Source organism: Haliotis cracherodii, unplaced genomic scaffold (genome assembly GCF_022045235.1).
Source record: "Haliotis cracherodii isolate W230 unplaced genomic scaffold, xgHalCrac1.p SCAF_4, whole genome shotgun sequence".
In the NCBI taxonomy this organism is placed as follows: Eukaryota; Metazoa; Mollusca; class Gastropoda; order Lepetellida; family Haliotidae; genus Haliotis; species Haliotis cracherodii.
Genome location: NW_027266297.1, coordinates 68,702,109 through 68,718,547, shown reverse-complemented (window position 1 = coordinate 68,718,547; position 16,439 = coordinate 68,702,109). Strand labels below are relative to the sequence as shown.

At 39.4% G+C, this 16,439-nt stretch overlaps 1 protein-coding gene across 1 annotated transcript; it reads left to right on the top strand.

Annotated features, from left to right (window-relative positions):
• Positions 1 to 5,064: 5,064 nt before the first annotated feature.
• Positions 5,065 to 15,163, top strand: LOC139479626 (pancreatic lipase-related protein 2-like). The gene is made up of 7 exons (XM_071262467.1): positions 5,065 to 5,137; positions 6,267 to 6,562; positions 7,618 to 7,846; positions 8,613 to 8,729; positions 9,060 to 9,182; positions 10,474 to 10,707; positions 15,060 to 15,163. Exons 1-7 carry the CDS (start codon positions 5,065 to 5,067, stop codon positions 15,161 to 15,163), a joined length of 1,176 nt encoding a protein of 391 aa, XP_071118568.1.
• The last annotated feature ends 1,276 nt before the right edge of the window (positions 15,164 to 16,439 follow it).

Sequence of the window (16,439 nt, the reverse complement as noted above, 5' to 3'; positions counted from 1 at the left end):
ACAGTTCTACTCAACATACACAGAAGTGTTCCACAAGCGCTAGGTGTAATCATGAATATATACACAGTTCTACTCAACATACACAGAAGTGGTCAACATATGCCTGGTGTAATCATGAATATATACACAGTTCTACTCAACATGTACAAAAGTGTTCAACATACGCTAGGTGTAATCATGAATATATATACACAGTTCTACTCAACATACACAGAAGTGGTCAACAAATGCCTGGTGTAATCATGAATAGTTGTGCAGGGAATGTGGGTTCACTGCCACCAAGACCAGATTCATACCCCCAAAATACTACCACAAAGGTAATTTTTTAAGCAAATTATGCAATGCAACCAAGTGATCGTCATGGATCAAGATGCATATCGAGGAAACAATGTATTCATTTGATTGAATCTCCTTCTTCATTGCGTTGTATTTGTTGAGTTCTGACAAAACTAAATGAAACTCCTCCTCGGATATCTTGCAATCAGCTTTTGTTATGATATTCAGTAACCATTCAATTTTGTTTCGAGCGTAACCTATTTATTGTTTTCGGCGTGAACAACATTATGTTAAGTGTTTTTATGGAGTCTACTAACGTAGACATAATTTAAATCCCCCAAATTAGGCGCTGGGACATAACGTGCTATGAATATAACTTCTTTCCACTTGTATTCATTATCTTGTAGGTGTAAAGCATATAATATGCCCTAGATACCGGGTTTATCAAATCCTTCTGTGCCTCCAAGATCGGAAAGTGCAAATGTATTACATTGTCTGAGGTTATGTTTTCCAGGACCTGAAGAATCAACCATTATTCATAATATGGAGTGACACACTCAAATATCCTAATTGTACAGGTTGATGTTTTACATCTAAAACAGAAATGATGAGCTTTGTAATAATATCCCACCTTAACTTCTTATACTGCAACGGTGAGAAAGATTCTGTTCTACCACTATTGTATTTTTCATCTTTGACTGAAATAGCTCTTAGCAGAGTTGAAGGACTTTTGAGTTGAATATTGTCTGTTGTACTAATCTGTTCAAGACGGATGCACAAATCTTGATAGGGAACTATATCGGGTAATTTAACTCAATGCACTGTTGTGATGGCTGCCACTTTTCTTTTAATAAATCCAAGTGTATTTGCTAAGTCCCTGTCAAGTTTTCAAAATAATTTTACTAACCCAGGAGTTGTAAGAGTTTATGAATCCATAAAAACTTATGTATGGGCAATCCTTGGTGCACAGTCACAAAGACAAACAGGAATAATTGGTTCTGGGACGTCGCTTGATGCACAAAAAAAGTTTGTTGCAAACGTAGAGGATGCTATTGCTTCACCAGTTGAAATACCATCTTCTATAAAGCGTTATCAAGATGTATTACACTACGCTCAATCAAAAGTAGACTATGTTTTGGTGGCAGAACTATACATGTCTCCGAGTAAAATGGAACTTGAAATTGGTAATGTTGTAGGCCATAATCATAAAATTGTTATTGCTTACAATCAACCAAAAAACAGGTATAAATTCAGATATAACACTGAATTTATAACACAAAAAGTTACAGGCAAACAGGAAAAGTAAAACCACAGTCATCTTCAAAACCACACGTTGTAAAGCCATATTTTATGGCCAGAAATCAACAACATATCAATGAAAAACAGTGCTTATAGTAGGTAGAGTCACAGCGGGTTTACTCATGATTTGGATAAATAGTCTTTAGTGGCCACATACAACAGACCAGCAATTGCCACTATCACTGCCCACACGTATTGACTAAGCCAGGTGGTGGTCTGGGCTAATAAATTCAAGAACTAGGATACAATGCTCCCTATTATACGAGGAAGTGCAGACGCGGCTTTCCAAGCGAGCTTTGCTATTGCTTCTCCTAATGCTATTAAATGCTTTTCTATCCACTCTTTTACACCATCCTTATCACTAGGAGATGTGTCACCGCCAAAGTTGATGTAATAAATCCCGATGCGGTTAAAATACTAGTAATGGTTTTCCCCTGTTCTCTGAACAAGGTTTTAATTTTTTCAGCCAGTGTAGTATTATCATTGAGGAATTGATCAATAGTTTTTCAGATTCGACTGATTTGTGAGTGAAGTGCTTCTCTATTAGTGGAAGCTGCTTGCAAACGGGCTGATCTTTCGTCTTCGAATTATAATATAACAAATCACAATACAACAAGACATTTGTTGCTAAGAAAAGGTTTTATCCCTACGAATATATGGATGATTGAACTAGATTCGACGAAACTAAATTACCACCCGTTGAATCATTCTGTAGTAACTTAACAGAATCTAAAATAACTGATGTCGATAATAAACACGCTCTGAATGAGTGGGATAAATTAGGCTGTAAGAATTTAGGTGATTATCACGATCAGTACTTAAAAAACAGATGTACTGTTACTTGCCAATATATTCGTGATATTTAGAAAGACATCTAGCATGGTACTATTCCAGTCCTGGACTCTTGTGGGATGCATTGTTGAAGACCGGTGTAGAACTAAAATTACTCACCGATTATGATATGCACTTGTTTGTTGAGAAAGGATTAAGAGGCCGTATATCAATGACGGCGAAAAGGTATTGCAAGGCCAATAATAAATTAGTGGAAGAATATGATTTGAGTAAACCTACTACACACATATTATATCTCGACGCCAACAATTTGTACAGATAGGCTAAGAGTCAACCTTTACCCACGGGCAGTTTTGAGTGGGTAAACAATATTGATGTGAATAATATTCCCACAGATTCTGATAAAGGGAACATACTAGAAGTTGATTTAGAAATATCCAACAGAGTTACACAAAGACCATACAAGTTATCCGCTAGCTCCCGAATGATTAATTTTTAAAAGAGATTGGATGTCAGAATATCAACATAACTTGATGGGAAAGACTAGGTAAGCTAATGTAGAAAAACTCGTACCAAATTTGATGAATAAGACAAAATATATAGTCCACAATAGAAATCCTCAGTTATATCTATCATTAGGCATGAAACTAAAGAAAATACACAGAGCTCTTAAGTTTGATCATAGCCCTTGGATGGAGCCCTATATAAGGCTGAACACAGATTTCAAGAAAGATGACTTCTAGCGATTTCGAAAAGAAACTATATAAGCTAATGAATAACTCAGTATTTAGGAAAACTATGGAGAATCTAAGGAAGCGTGTTGATGTTAAATTGGTCAGATCTAATGAGGAAGAAAGACTTATTGCTGGTCCAGCTTTTTACAGAAGTAAGATATCTGATAACCACATAGCGTCATTACATATGCGGAAGTTTAATATAAAATTCAACAGACCAGTGTACGTTGGTATGAGTATTCTTGACTTATCAAAACACTTAATGTATGACTTGTATTACAATGAACTAAAAAAGGAATACGGCGATAGATGCGAGGTGTTATATACAGACACAGATTCTTTGTTAATGGAAATACAAACCGAGGATGTGTATAAAGATATGGAAGAAAAATAGATATGTACCACACGAGCGATTAACCAAAAGATAATCCATTGTACAGCGCATCAAATGAAAAAGTCTTAGGTAAGATGAAGGATGAATGTGCTGGAACTCCTATAGCGGAGTATGTTGGATTAAGACCTAAGATGTATTCTATAAAGAAGTCTGATAATGAGGAGTTATGAAAAGCTATAGGCGGCAAGAAGTATGTGGTGAAATAGCATATCAAACACGAACAGTATAAAGAACCATTATTCAATGGCAGAACATTCAAACATGAGATGAATACTTTAAGAAGTGACAATCACAGAATTTATGGATTAAGAATGAACAAGTCATCATGATCCCCTTTAGATACAAATAGATTGAATGATAAGGATAGTGTAACCACCTATGCTTATCGTTACTTAGGGAGGTAAAACTGTATCGCTGGGAACTATGAGCAACGCAAATACTAGTACTCTATCCATAAGTTTTTGTTCTTTGCCTGTCCGTGGTGCTGAAGATTCGGAAGTCACAGATTTCATTTTCACCACATCGGATGGTTTCTTCATTTATTTAGCGCTGATACAACAGCTGATAACCGTGACAACCATACCATTGGTCTTAATCAATCTGATTTCATTTCAATCCCACACTCATGCCATTTTAGTTCTAAAAGTTTCTAAAATTTAATATTACCTTGTCCGGAAAAATGAAATTTGATGATAAAAAATACCAAAGCAGATGAAAATAAAACCGATCACCCAAACGCATCACGGCAACGGCCATGGTAACCCGATGCACGTGAGTTCAGTGTATTTGAAATTCACATGCGTTTCCCCATTTCCTGCCCTATAAAAATCCACCAGGATAAGATAACATTCATTCGTTATTGAATTGCTACCACATGCCAAGATTGACAAGAAATCAGCGACACCAAGCCCTTTGTGAGCTGGACAAACCGCCCAGCAAGTAGCCAATGAATTTCTAGTCCACGTAAGGACCATATACAGGCTCCAGCCATGGTACCAGACCACCAACACTAAAGATGACCGACCACGTAGTGGAAGACGTAAGGATCGTCAGATTGTGCGACAGCATCTTCAAGATCGCCTTGTTACTGGTGGGAAACTGCTCGACAGACCATGGGGACACACCAGCGACACATTAGTGTGGACACCGCGCGTCGACGATTGACGAGCAGACACCTCCACTGCCACAGGCCACACCGAGGACCCATTCTGACACCACATCATCGCCGGAACCGTCTTCAGTGGGCAACACAGCACCAGCATTGGCGCCACCAGCAGTGGAGAAGAGTCCTCTTTTCACACGAGAACTGTTACTGTATCTCAACAGCAGATAATAGGGAGAGAGTCTGGCGACGCCGTGGGGAACGTTATTCGGATGCTTGTGTTGTTGAGAGAGACTCGTGGGGTGGTCCGAGCATCATGGTGTGGGTTGAATTGGTCGTCCCTGTGGTCTTCCAGAACATCGGTCCAGGGAGAGGCAATGGTGATACAGCAGTTCGGTACATTGATCAAGTCTTGAGACCACACGCCATACCTTATTTAGCACGTCGCCATAACCACGAGTTTTAGCATGATAACGCCCGCGCCCACACTGCGAGAGCAACAAGAGACTTCCTCCAGCAGAATGGCATCAGAACCATGCAGTAGCCTGCCCTCAGTCCCGATATAAATCACATTGAGCATCTGTGGGACGAGATTCAAAGACTGCTGAATGAGGTCAGACCAAGGCCGACAACTGCAGCTGAACTGCGTCAGGCAGAGTGTGGGCTCAAGTGCCTATGGCCTTTATAAATTGCCTCACCCATTCCATGTATCGACGTTGCACGGCAGTCATCAATGCACATGGCGGACACACATGATACTGACTTGTGCTGCCATTTTCTCCGAGACTAGTGTTGTGTTTCACTTTAAGAACATTTGACACTTTAATTTCAACCTTGATGATCAATTTTGCCAAGTTTCATCTTTTTAATATGTCTCAAAGTGTGTTTACAGTGTTTGGACAAATAAGGTTTCTCATATATCTATCCGTGGTGACGTTTCGTTTGCGGTTAAGTATATATGCGGCCTAGTGGACTAGCTGCTTCTGATGAATCTTTTAAGGTTAATGATTCAGCCTGCTTGTACCAACTAACTACATCCTCTACGGTTAAAGCATATTCATATGTTTTGCGTCTTACCTTATCACGTGGAAGAAAAAAGAGGTCAGTCTCATGAACTTCAATCGTTGTGAAAATATCAAACTTTTTCCATATAGTGCAGGACTGGTAAGTATATTTGCCATATTGCTTGTTTCTTTAACAATGTTACCTTAGCCACTGCAACTAGTTTTTGTTTTGCCGCTATACCTTTCCAATATCCTCGCGAGTTATAGTACATTTTATCCATTATTAATTAATATTGATCTTTCTTTAATGCAATCCTGACGATCATTTGATTGCATTGTATAATTTGCGTAAAATTGATCACTGTGGTAGCATTATTGGGGTATGAATCTGGTCTAGGTGGCAGTGAGCCAGAACTCCCATTCCCTATACTACTTGAATTCGGCAGATTAGATCATGTTTTGTATGGTGTAAGCGCCGAGGTGGGTGTTCGTCAGATTATATAATAGTGTGTATGATGTAAGCGCCAATTGGGTGTTCAGCAGGTTAGGCAATGGGGTTTTAGAGTTAGCGCCGACATTACTAGTCTATATTGTTTTCTAAGCATCACATAAACGTCAATGCCGTGTTAAAAACTCGTTTCTTCTTTCCACACATATTGTTACAGGGTTCTTGTTGGTCACGAGGCGATGTTACGGCAAGTATGGATGTTTCACAAACCACAAGCCTTTCAACAACGCAAAGGGCTTTCTCCCAGAATCACCAGAAGACCAGGGAATTCAGTTCCTCCTCTACACGCGTAGAAATCCCACGCATGCCCAGATCCTGGACGAAGAACGGTTGCAGTCTGTGCAACAGTCTCATTTCAACCGGCACCACAAAACCCGAATGCTTATCCATGGCTTCACAGGAAGTGCCCACGATCAGTGGGTCCGCGACATGACACATGAGTTGCTGCAAAATGTAATTACATTAAACTACGGTTATAACGAACTTAAAGGGACTTCTTCTAATTTTAGTTCGTTATAACCGTAGTTCGTTATTACCGTAGTTCGTTATAAGCGTGCTCGTTATAAACGTAGTTTATTGTACATTAAATAAACTACAGCTTTTTGATGATGTGCAAACCTTTGTTTAAACTATTTCCGCTACACTTCCGAAGAAATATTATTTGGGTGAAAAGTATCCAACAGTCCTGATAACAATACAAACTGATACCTCGAAATCGAGGAAAATTTAAAGGTTATTTTTGCCGCTTCATTGTCGAATTTAACGCCATATCTTTTACATTTCTGGACCGACATGAATTATGCTTTTGCCGCCACCTCATGAAGAAATGGTGACCAATAACTGGTCAGGAACGTTGAATAACGCCCAAGATACATAACTAACATGACATGTGATTTTCCGGCTCAGTTCATAGTCTAAAATCCTAATGAAACACCAGTTCACGTCTTGAACGTCTTGACGATTGGTGTCATCACTGATTTTTAGTGATTCATTAACATTATGATCATCACATTGCCTTATGGACTCGGCAGTTATTCGAAATTGATTATTCTCTGCTTTGAACGTTTTGAATGTGTTTCATGTTTCATAATGCCAGTACCAAAGCCATCGTCAAGGTGACCGATTAAAACACGTTGAAAATCGCAACGTGGTGGTATGACACGAACGTCATCGTTATGTTGATGCGATTATAACATGTTGACTATAGTGTTGTAGGTTGAGAGGAACGTTATGGCAATGGTCACTGTAACAGCGATTATAACATGTTGATCGTCACGCTGGTGTAGGTTGAGAGGAAAGTTATTGCAATCGTCACTGTAACAGCGATTATAACATGTTGATCGTCACGCTGTTATAGGGGCACATAAATCACAGTGACAAAATTATAATAGTATACCACCATCACGAGCATGATGCGCTGACCAGCATTGTGATGTAGAGGGCTGTGAACGTCATTGCCATCTTTATGGTGAAGCTATCATGTCAAATTGACAGTCACAATGTTGCAGGAGGACATGAACGTCATCGCCGTCAACTGGGAGAAAGGAGCAGATAAGATCAATTATTTTCACGTCGCTGCTAACACCAGAGTCGTCGGTGCCGTTACTGCTGAACTGGTCAAGACCCTCCACTCTGTCGGCGCCGCCTACTCCAACTTCCACCTCATCGGTCACAGCCTTGGCTCCCATATCAGCGGCTACGTCGGCGAGATTGTTCACGGACTCGGCAGAATCACTGGTATGAAGTGTTCTCGGTTTCTTTCTTGTTTTAATTTGAGATCTTACTCTCTTGCCACTTGCTGTAGTTTAATGTGAGTAGAAAGAATCAGATAAGAAAAGGTCTATCACTTATTGCACTGCTATATATGGATTGGTAAGTATGTTTCAGGCTAACCCCCTCTCAATCCTTTCTTTGCTTCCTCGGTATCTTTCTATTCTCTCTACCGTCGCCATACATATGTTACAGATATGTTTCTAGTAAAGGGTGATATGCATTCAATACTTTTACAGCTACGTAATAATGTGACCATATCATATTTTCTATTGCATTCATCATTGCTGCATTTATTTATTGTCAGGCATGAAGTACCTCAAGTCGTAGATGTGTGTTTCTACGATGTAGAACCTCAAGCGGTAGATGTGTGTTTATACTATGTAGTACCTCAAGTCGTAGATGTGTGTTTCTTCTATGTAGTACCTCAAGTCGTAGATGTGTGTTTCTACTGTGTAGTACCTCAAGTCGTAGATGTGTGTTTCTACTGTGTAGTACCTCAAGTCGTAGATGTGTGTTTCTACTATGTAGTACCTCAAATCGTAGATGTGTGTTTCTACTATGTAGTACCCCAAGTCGTAGATGTGTGTTTCTACTGTGTAGTACCTTAAGTCATAGATGTGTGTTTCTACTATGCAGAACCTCAAGTCGTAGATGTGTGTTTCTACTATGTAGTACCTCAAGTCGTAGATGTGTTTTTCTACTATATTGTACCTCAAGCTTTCCTTCCCAGGCCTCGATCCAGCAGGTCCTTTGTTTGAGAACTTTGATCCTGTTGTCCGTCTTGACCCAACTGATGCCAACTTCGTGGACGTCATCCACACCGACGCCGAGTCACTGCTGCAGCTAGGTACATGTTGACTATCATCAGTGTAGAATTTACCAAATGGTATGTCTGATACCCTAAATACTGTATCTAGTTTCCTGTCATGTACTTATTGAGTTTATCATCCTGCATTCTCACTTATGAAATCTGAAGCAGACTTTTACATTAATCTTCAATTCTAACTTACATGACGTTGATAAATCTTAATTATTTAATGCATTACGGCATAACTATCTCAATTATGCAATTCGTATTATTTCTTGGTTGAACAGTTAAATCGTGTTAGGTTTCTTTTTGTTATTGTTGAGGTTGAAACAGCACGCGTGAGCTCAGTTGTCTGTCTGTCTGTCGCAGGTCTTGGAATGATGAAGGCAATCGGTGACGCCGACTACTACCCTAACGGCGGAGTAGACCAGCCTGGGTGCCCACGACATCATGGCCACCATTTCATCAACCTCATCACTGGCAGTTTTCCAAGTAATAATACACATTCACTCTCCAAGAAAAACCCTGAGTAGATGAATTTTCACATATTTAAAATGGGATCACCCATTAAATTCAACGTCATTTGCAGTTAAATTTCACGAAAAGAAAGTCGGAATCGCAGTAATCAGAAATTATAAGTCAGTGATTGACAGTGGGCGTACCACTTTATGACTCTTAAATTGCTCTGCATCTTTTTGGCATGGAGGAAGTCTTTGGATCCGAGACGTGGAATTCTATCCCACTCGTCCTGCAACGTGCGTAACGTTGCTGAGGTGGCGGTTGACGTTGACGTACCTGTCTATTGAGTTCACTACACATGTTCTTTTGGGTTTAAGATATGGCATTTTCGAAGGCAATGGGAGAACTGTAATATTCTCATTCTGTAGACAGTCAACAATAACACATAAAGTATGTGGCCTGGCATTATCTGGAACAATTCTACCTGGCTATCAATAATCGGAACATTTGAGGATGTAAGCTTTCACCCCTGTAGGTGTAACTGTGGAATTCCCCCGTAAGTGCATAAGGTTTGATCTCTTTGTGTCGGAGTGAGTGAGTGAGTGAGTGAGTGAGTAGGTTTTACGCCGCTTTTAGCAATATTCCAGCAATATCACGGCGGGGAATCACAGAAATGGGCTTCACACATTGTACCCATTTCGGGAATCGAACCCGGGTCTTCGGCGTGACGAGCTAACGCTTTAACCACTAGGCTACCTGACCGCCTCTTTTTGTGCCGGATAATCGCCGTCTCAGTACAGGGCCAAAATAGGGTCTTCTGGCTCTGAGTTCAAGTTGTACTATACCTCAATCCGGTTACGCCAATGATGTGTCCGGACGTGCCGATCCAGGGGCCTATCTTGCCTGAAATTATATTGCTGATATCTGTCCCAAAGACGGGAAATGGTGCTCTGGTGAACATTGAGATAACCAGCAGGTGCAGACTGGGACTCCCGGGGTCGGATGGCAATGTTAGAATCTGACGTGTTTAACCCATGGAGCACGTCGTGGTTGATCGCACCGTACTTTCAAGATGATACGCATAGAAAGAGTTTTTAAGGTGCGGTCAGCAATATGTTATGAATATCCCAGTGGGCTGACCGATATTAGCAACAGATCAATGTAGAAAAGCCATACAGCTACACAACTCCATATCATTGTCAACATTTGTTTCCTAGTTTTAAACTATCTGTGGTGAATGGATGGTTTTTGATGACAGTTCATATTCCTGATACAGGACATTCACCAACAAATTATTTAAATCAAATCTCAATGTTTATTTCAGAGTTGACTGACGGCGCCGCCTGCAGCCACAACCGCGCAGTCTCCTTCTTCATCTCCTCCATCAACAACCGCTGCCAGTACACCTCCCACCCATGTGTCAATCAGAACACATACGACAGAGGTCACTGCAACACGTGTGCCCCTAACGGCTGCCAACGCATGGGGTATCACGCCTCCCCGGCGCACCATGGCCGCTTCTACCTCAAAACATCAGCACAGGCTCCACACTATTGCTGTGAGTTTTATCACTGTTTGTGAGTGAGTGAGTTGTTCAGTGAGTGAGTGAGTGAGTGAGATTGGGCTTTAGGGTGGAGTGAGTGAGTGATGCGAAAATTACTAAAATACTGAAAAAAATGTGATGCTGAAGAAGCAAATATCTGAGACAGAAAAATGAGACCATTTCATTATCCTAATTAGCTAATTGGTTGTAGATATAAATCAGTAAAAGAAACGATATCATCGACAAACCTGTATGCATCACAGTGAAAACAGAAATGTCTCTTGGGATTATTCTGAGTTGGCATACATCTTAATCAAACAATGTCTAAATCTATACAGCTCTTACCATGTTAAAACTTATCTATTGACTGTAGTTATTAAACAGAACGACGAATGACATCACCGACAAAACTGTATGCAATAAAGTGAAAAAAAGAAATATGGACCCACATGTTCTTATCTCTTCATAGAGATGTGCGTGGGTGGGCCACACTTTTGAAAACTTGTAAATCTACTTGTCATTCCCCTCACAAACTACGAATGAAAGATCTTCACAGTAAGTAAGCAATAACATATTCTGCAAATAAAACTAACAAATTTTATTCATTCAAAACAAAGCAAAAAGACTCATCATATTATTGTATCCAACAGTTGTATGGTCTGGAGCTACGACCTATACATGTGCCATCAGTGGCAATGTAACAATGACATTTAGTTCATTGAGTATGTCTAGTTTTGTTTTGAATCAACAACGTGCCACAATATCACCAGTGATCACAATACCATTTTTTATGGGAAATCTGTTTCATTTTATCTTTACAAATAAGGAACTCACAGGTGAAGCATCATCTTTACATATTGACCGTTAACTTCCACAAATATCTTACAAATATAGAAACAGTAACAAATTCAATAATGCCTTCATTACAAACAAAACACCTAGTATGGGTATGTTATCGGGAGCTGTAGTGTAATGAAAATATATTAATGACACACTCACTTATTCATGTCATTTCTATCACAGTAAGTAGCACCAGAACTATTTGAACAGGAACTATCTGATATATTTTCAGCATAACATGTGTCCAACACCAGCTTCGTCATGTGACTGTGTCATGTCAAGTGAAACAGTTTAAAAACAAAACTAACTATGAGTCTGCACTCTGTCATGATTATCACTGTAACTGGGTTTGATGATATTGATGGGAAATATATCATATTTCACACAGAATCTGTGAAACGCAATTTAGGCAATTTCAATTATCTGCACAGATGATGAAGTTTTTGTAACACTATCACGGGTAGTGTTGTCAAACTGTTGATAGGAACTATATGATTCATGTATATGCCCACCATGAAATTTGTGAAATGTCAAGTACACCATGAACATTTTAAAGAGTAACAGTGTCACGAAAACTGATGCTAATTTCATAATAATCTGAGATCGAAACATTTCTACATTTTAAAAACATGTTTGAGGCACAATTGGAAAATTGATTACATAGATAGTCAATAGCTTATGTTCTCATCAAGAGATCAGAAATGATCAAATTAGGTTGATGTTCGCACACATGTGTACTATTTGGTAAGAAGGCAAAGAATGAGATTAATATACACGCATCTGTTTTGTTCCATCGCATGGTAATCCCATCAAGATGAGCAACTAGCTGTTCTTTTGGGGTACCATGCATTTACCTAAACTTTGCCATAGCATTGCCCCTCAAATCCATCAATGGAATTTGTATCAGACCCAGTTTCGGGATTCACATTACCATCCGTGTGTCATGTTCATACTCTGCTTTTTGTAGACAAATATATGATTTAAATTAATCCGTAATTTTTGTGTACTTCAACATGGGCATGAGTGTTGGCTGGGGGATGTCTGTTCTTTTGACATGAATATTAATAAGTAGAACAAGGCCAAGGATGCTCTGACTGGAATCCATTCTGTAATTTCTCTTCCTTCTTCCGTTTACTTTCATCCATTTCCACCTCATTACCAACACCCCAAAGAATACCAGGAACCTCCAGAAGGGATCTTGATATTAAGTCACGGTATAAATTATACCAATTACAAACAGTGTTCCCACACTAGCTCAACATTTTTACAGTGATGTGACCTGGAATGTCATGGCAAACAAAGATACAAAATCATTTGCAGTGTGCCAAGTAAGATTTTCTTGCCTTTCAAGAAACTTCCAAATCTCATACATTTACAGGTTCTACATTTTGTGCAATGCCACACATAACCATCTGACTGGTTCTGATTTCTTCCAGCTAAGACATGGACATATCACATTGATGAACTTCATTGTTGAGGCTATCAGATTGTTTTCTGTCATAAAATCAAAGGTCTTTTCCAAGTCATTATATAATTCACCAATCTGAATTAAATGATGTTTTAACAAATAGAATGTCCAGAGACATACTTGAATGGCTCCAAGGCTAACCAACAACTGTATTGCTTTAAGTAAACGACAGTGCACAAAGGTGACCCAACCTACCAGAACAATCTTCCAACAAGGTTAATCAATCAAACCTTCTCACGAGTAGAATATTGAATCCTCCATGGGAAATACTTGCCAACTGGAACATCGTGTAGCTGTTCCCAAAAGATACGTTGGACTGAGTCATCAAGAAATGGAACATCTTCTAAAGAATTTGAAGCAAGACTATTTACAAAATTAGTGTGGGTAAATATGACAATCTCGGTTTTGTAAGATTGGGTTTTTCTTTACCACTAAACTAGCGACTGTTTAATTCTTACGTCTTTGATAGGCAAATCCTCGGCCACACACCTTAGTTCATTTAAATGAACTGACACCAACATAATTACTTTTATCATGAATAGCAGATACAAATACTAGCACCAAGTTCACCATACCTTTCACGAAATCCACACAAGTATTTGGTTAAAAGAGCCCGGATAGTAAATTCAATTGCATTCTTAGGTGGATACCGAAATGAATACTGATGAATATAGAATTTCAAAGTAAGACTGTTCATTGAAAACACTGCATTCAAAGTATTTCTTTTATAGCTCCTTTTGTTAAAGATCGTCTTCTGTCGTGGTTAGGGTTAGGGTTAGGGTTAGGGTTAGGGTTAATGTTAGGGTTAGGGTTAACACAAGACATCGATCTAAATCATGTTCAGGATATAGAGGTCTTAACTCTGGGGTAACTAAGTGTTTATTTACCTCTTCCTGAAATCCTCAAAATGAACAAAGCTTTATTCAGATATAAATCCACATAAATTGCAGAATCTGTCCTTATTCTTGAATATGAATATTAATATTAATGAGCCCATGGCCTAGTTTTGTGGGACAAGTTTGCATGTCGTTTGCTAATGTTTTACTTTATTGGTGCTCTTAATCAAAAAGTGACCCTTAGATTGAGTTTAGAAGTTTTGTGATGCCAGTTTGACTGTCAGAAACGTTTGACGAAATCCTACTTCTGTGTTCATATTTAAAACAGACAATACGACTTTAACATCAGAATATATGTTCTTATGCACTAACATTTGAATTATTGTTTACAGTGGAACATCGTTTGATTGTGAATGGGATATTTCCTGACTTTGGAATGTAAAATATATTTTTACATATATTATACGTCTTATCAGTACTTGACTTGTCCAACGATATGAGCTTTATTGTCACCATGTTTAAATGCTTAACTTTGGTAAGGCCTTGAATGCTATAACCGTGATCAAAGAACTTTTGAGCAGAAGTCGTATGACGTTCTTTGAAATCCTCGAAGTAAGGTCATGATAGATTCTAACTTTAAAAAATTGAGAAAAGAAGACATCAAAAGCTGTAGCTGCTTGAATACTACTCGACATAAAGATGAGTATTGGAACGTTGTAAACACACCTCTTGTGTAGAGTCTTTATGCACTGGGCTTTGAGTTTATTTTGCCAATCCAAGCAGAAATTCTGTCTCGTGTGCAGAAAGAAACAGATCCACAAGAAGGGAAGCACAATTGGTGCCCATGGGGAACCTACTTCTTGCAAATGTCTTATCCACAAATTGAGGTCGTCAATCACTCAAGCATTTCACATATTGTTTTCTCTTAACATTTTATACTCTTGAAGATCCAGGTTATAAGTTGTCTTCAACAATCCATGCATGTGGGAAAGAGGCGACTAACAGGATTGGGTGGTCAGACTTGCTCTCGTTGATGCATGAATCGCATACCATTTGAATATATCAATGCTTATGATGTCATTTCATGATTGTCTGATCCAGTCTCGGTTATTTACAGACCGCCGTCATAGCTGGAATATTGCCGAGTCAAACAACATACAAAAAGTAGTAAACTTCAAATGAGATTTGCTTTAAATTTGACAAATCGACCTCAACCTTTGAAGATGAGGATGTAACCCCATCTATGGTCATCACGTTCAGTGGAACATTCCCTGTGGATACAGCAATGCTGTTTCTCCTTGAGACATTTGATCGGTTTGGTATTTGAACAGTAGAATTCAAAACGTCAAAGCCAGTGGATGGAGTTTACTTAAATATACTTTTGCAATTTTATTCATACACGTCCCTTCTCGCTTTTCCTGCAGGAACCTGGAAGGGAATTAGGCGTGAACGTCTAAATACACCATGCTATCGCCATCTGTCCCTTTACATGATATCTCCATCTTTCTCGATACAGGAGCACCAGGCGTGTTGATCTATATGGATAATAATATCCCCATCTTTCTGGTTACAGGAGCACCAGGCGTGTTGATCTATATGGATAATAATATCCCCATCTTTCTGGTTACAGGAGCACCAGGCGTGTAGGTCTATATGGATAATAGTATCCCCATCTTTCTGGTTACAGGAGCACCAGGCGTGTAGGTCTATATGGATAATAGTATCCCCATCTTTCTGGTTACAGGAGCACCAGGCGTGTAGGTCTATATGGATAATAGTATCCCCATCTTTCTGGTTACAGGAGCACAAGGCGTGTAGGTCTATATGGATAATAGTATCCCCATCTTTCTGGTTACAGGAGCACAAGGCGTGTAGGTCTATATGGATAATAGTATCCCCATCTTTCTGGTTACAGGAGCACCAGGCGTGTAGGTCTATATGGATAATAGTATCCCCATCTTTCTGGTTACAGGAGCACAAGGCGTGTAGGTCTATATGGATAATAGTATCCCCATCTTTCTGGTTACAGGAGCACAAGGCGTGTAGGTCTATATGGATAATAGTATCCCCATCTTTCTGGTTACAGGAGCACCAGGCGTGTAGGTCTATATGGATAATAGTATCCCCATCTTTCTGGTTACAGGAGCACCAGGCGTGTAGGTCTATATGGATAATAATATCCCCATCTTTCTGGTTACAGGAGCACCAGGCGTGTTGATCTATATGGATAATAATATCCCCATCTTTCTGGTTACAGGAGCACCAGGCGTGTTGATCTATATGGATAATAATATCCCCATCTTTCTGGTTACAGGAGCACCAGGCGTGTTGATCTATATGGATAATAATGTCCCCATCTTTCTGGTTACAGGAGCACCAGGCGTGTTGATCTATATGGATAATAATATCCCCATCTTTCTGGTTACAGGAGCACCAGGCGTGTTGATCTATATGGATAATAATATCCCCATCTTTCTGGTTACAGGAGGACCAGGCGTGTTGATCTATATGGATAATAATGTCCCCATCTTTCTGGTTACAGGAGCACCAGGCGTGTAGGTCTATATGGATAATAATATCCTCATCTTTCTGGTTACAGGAGC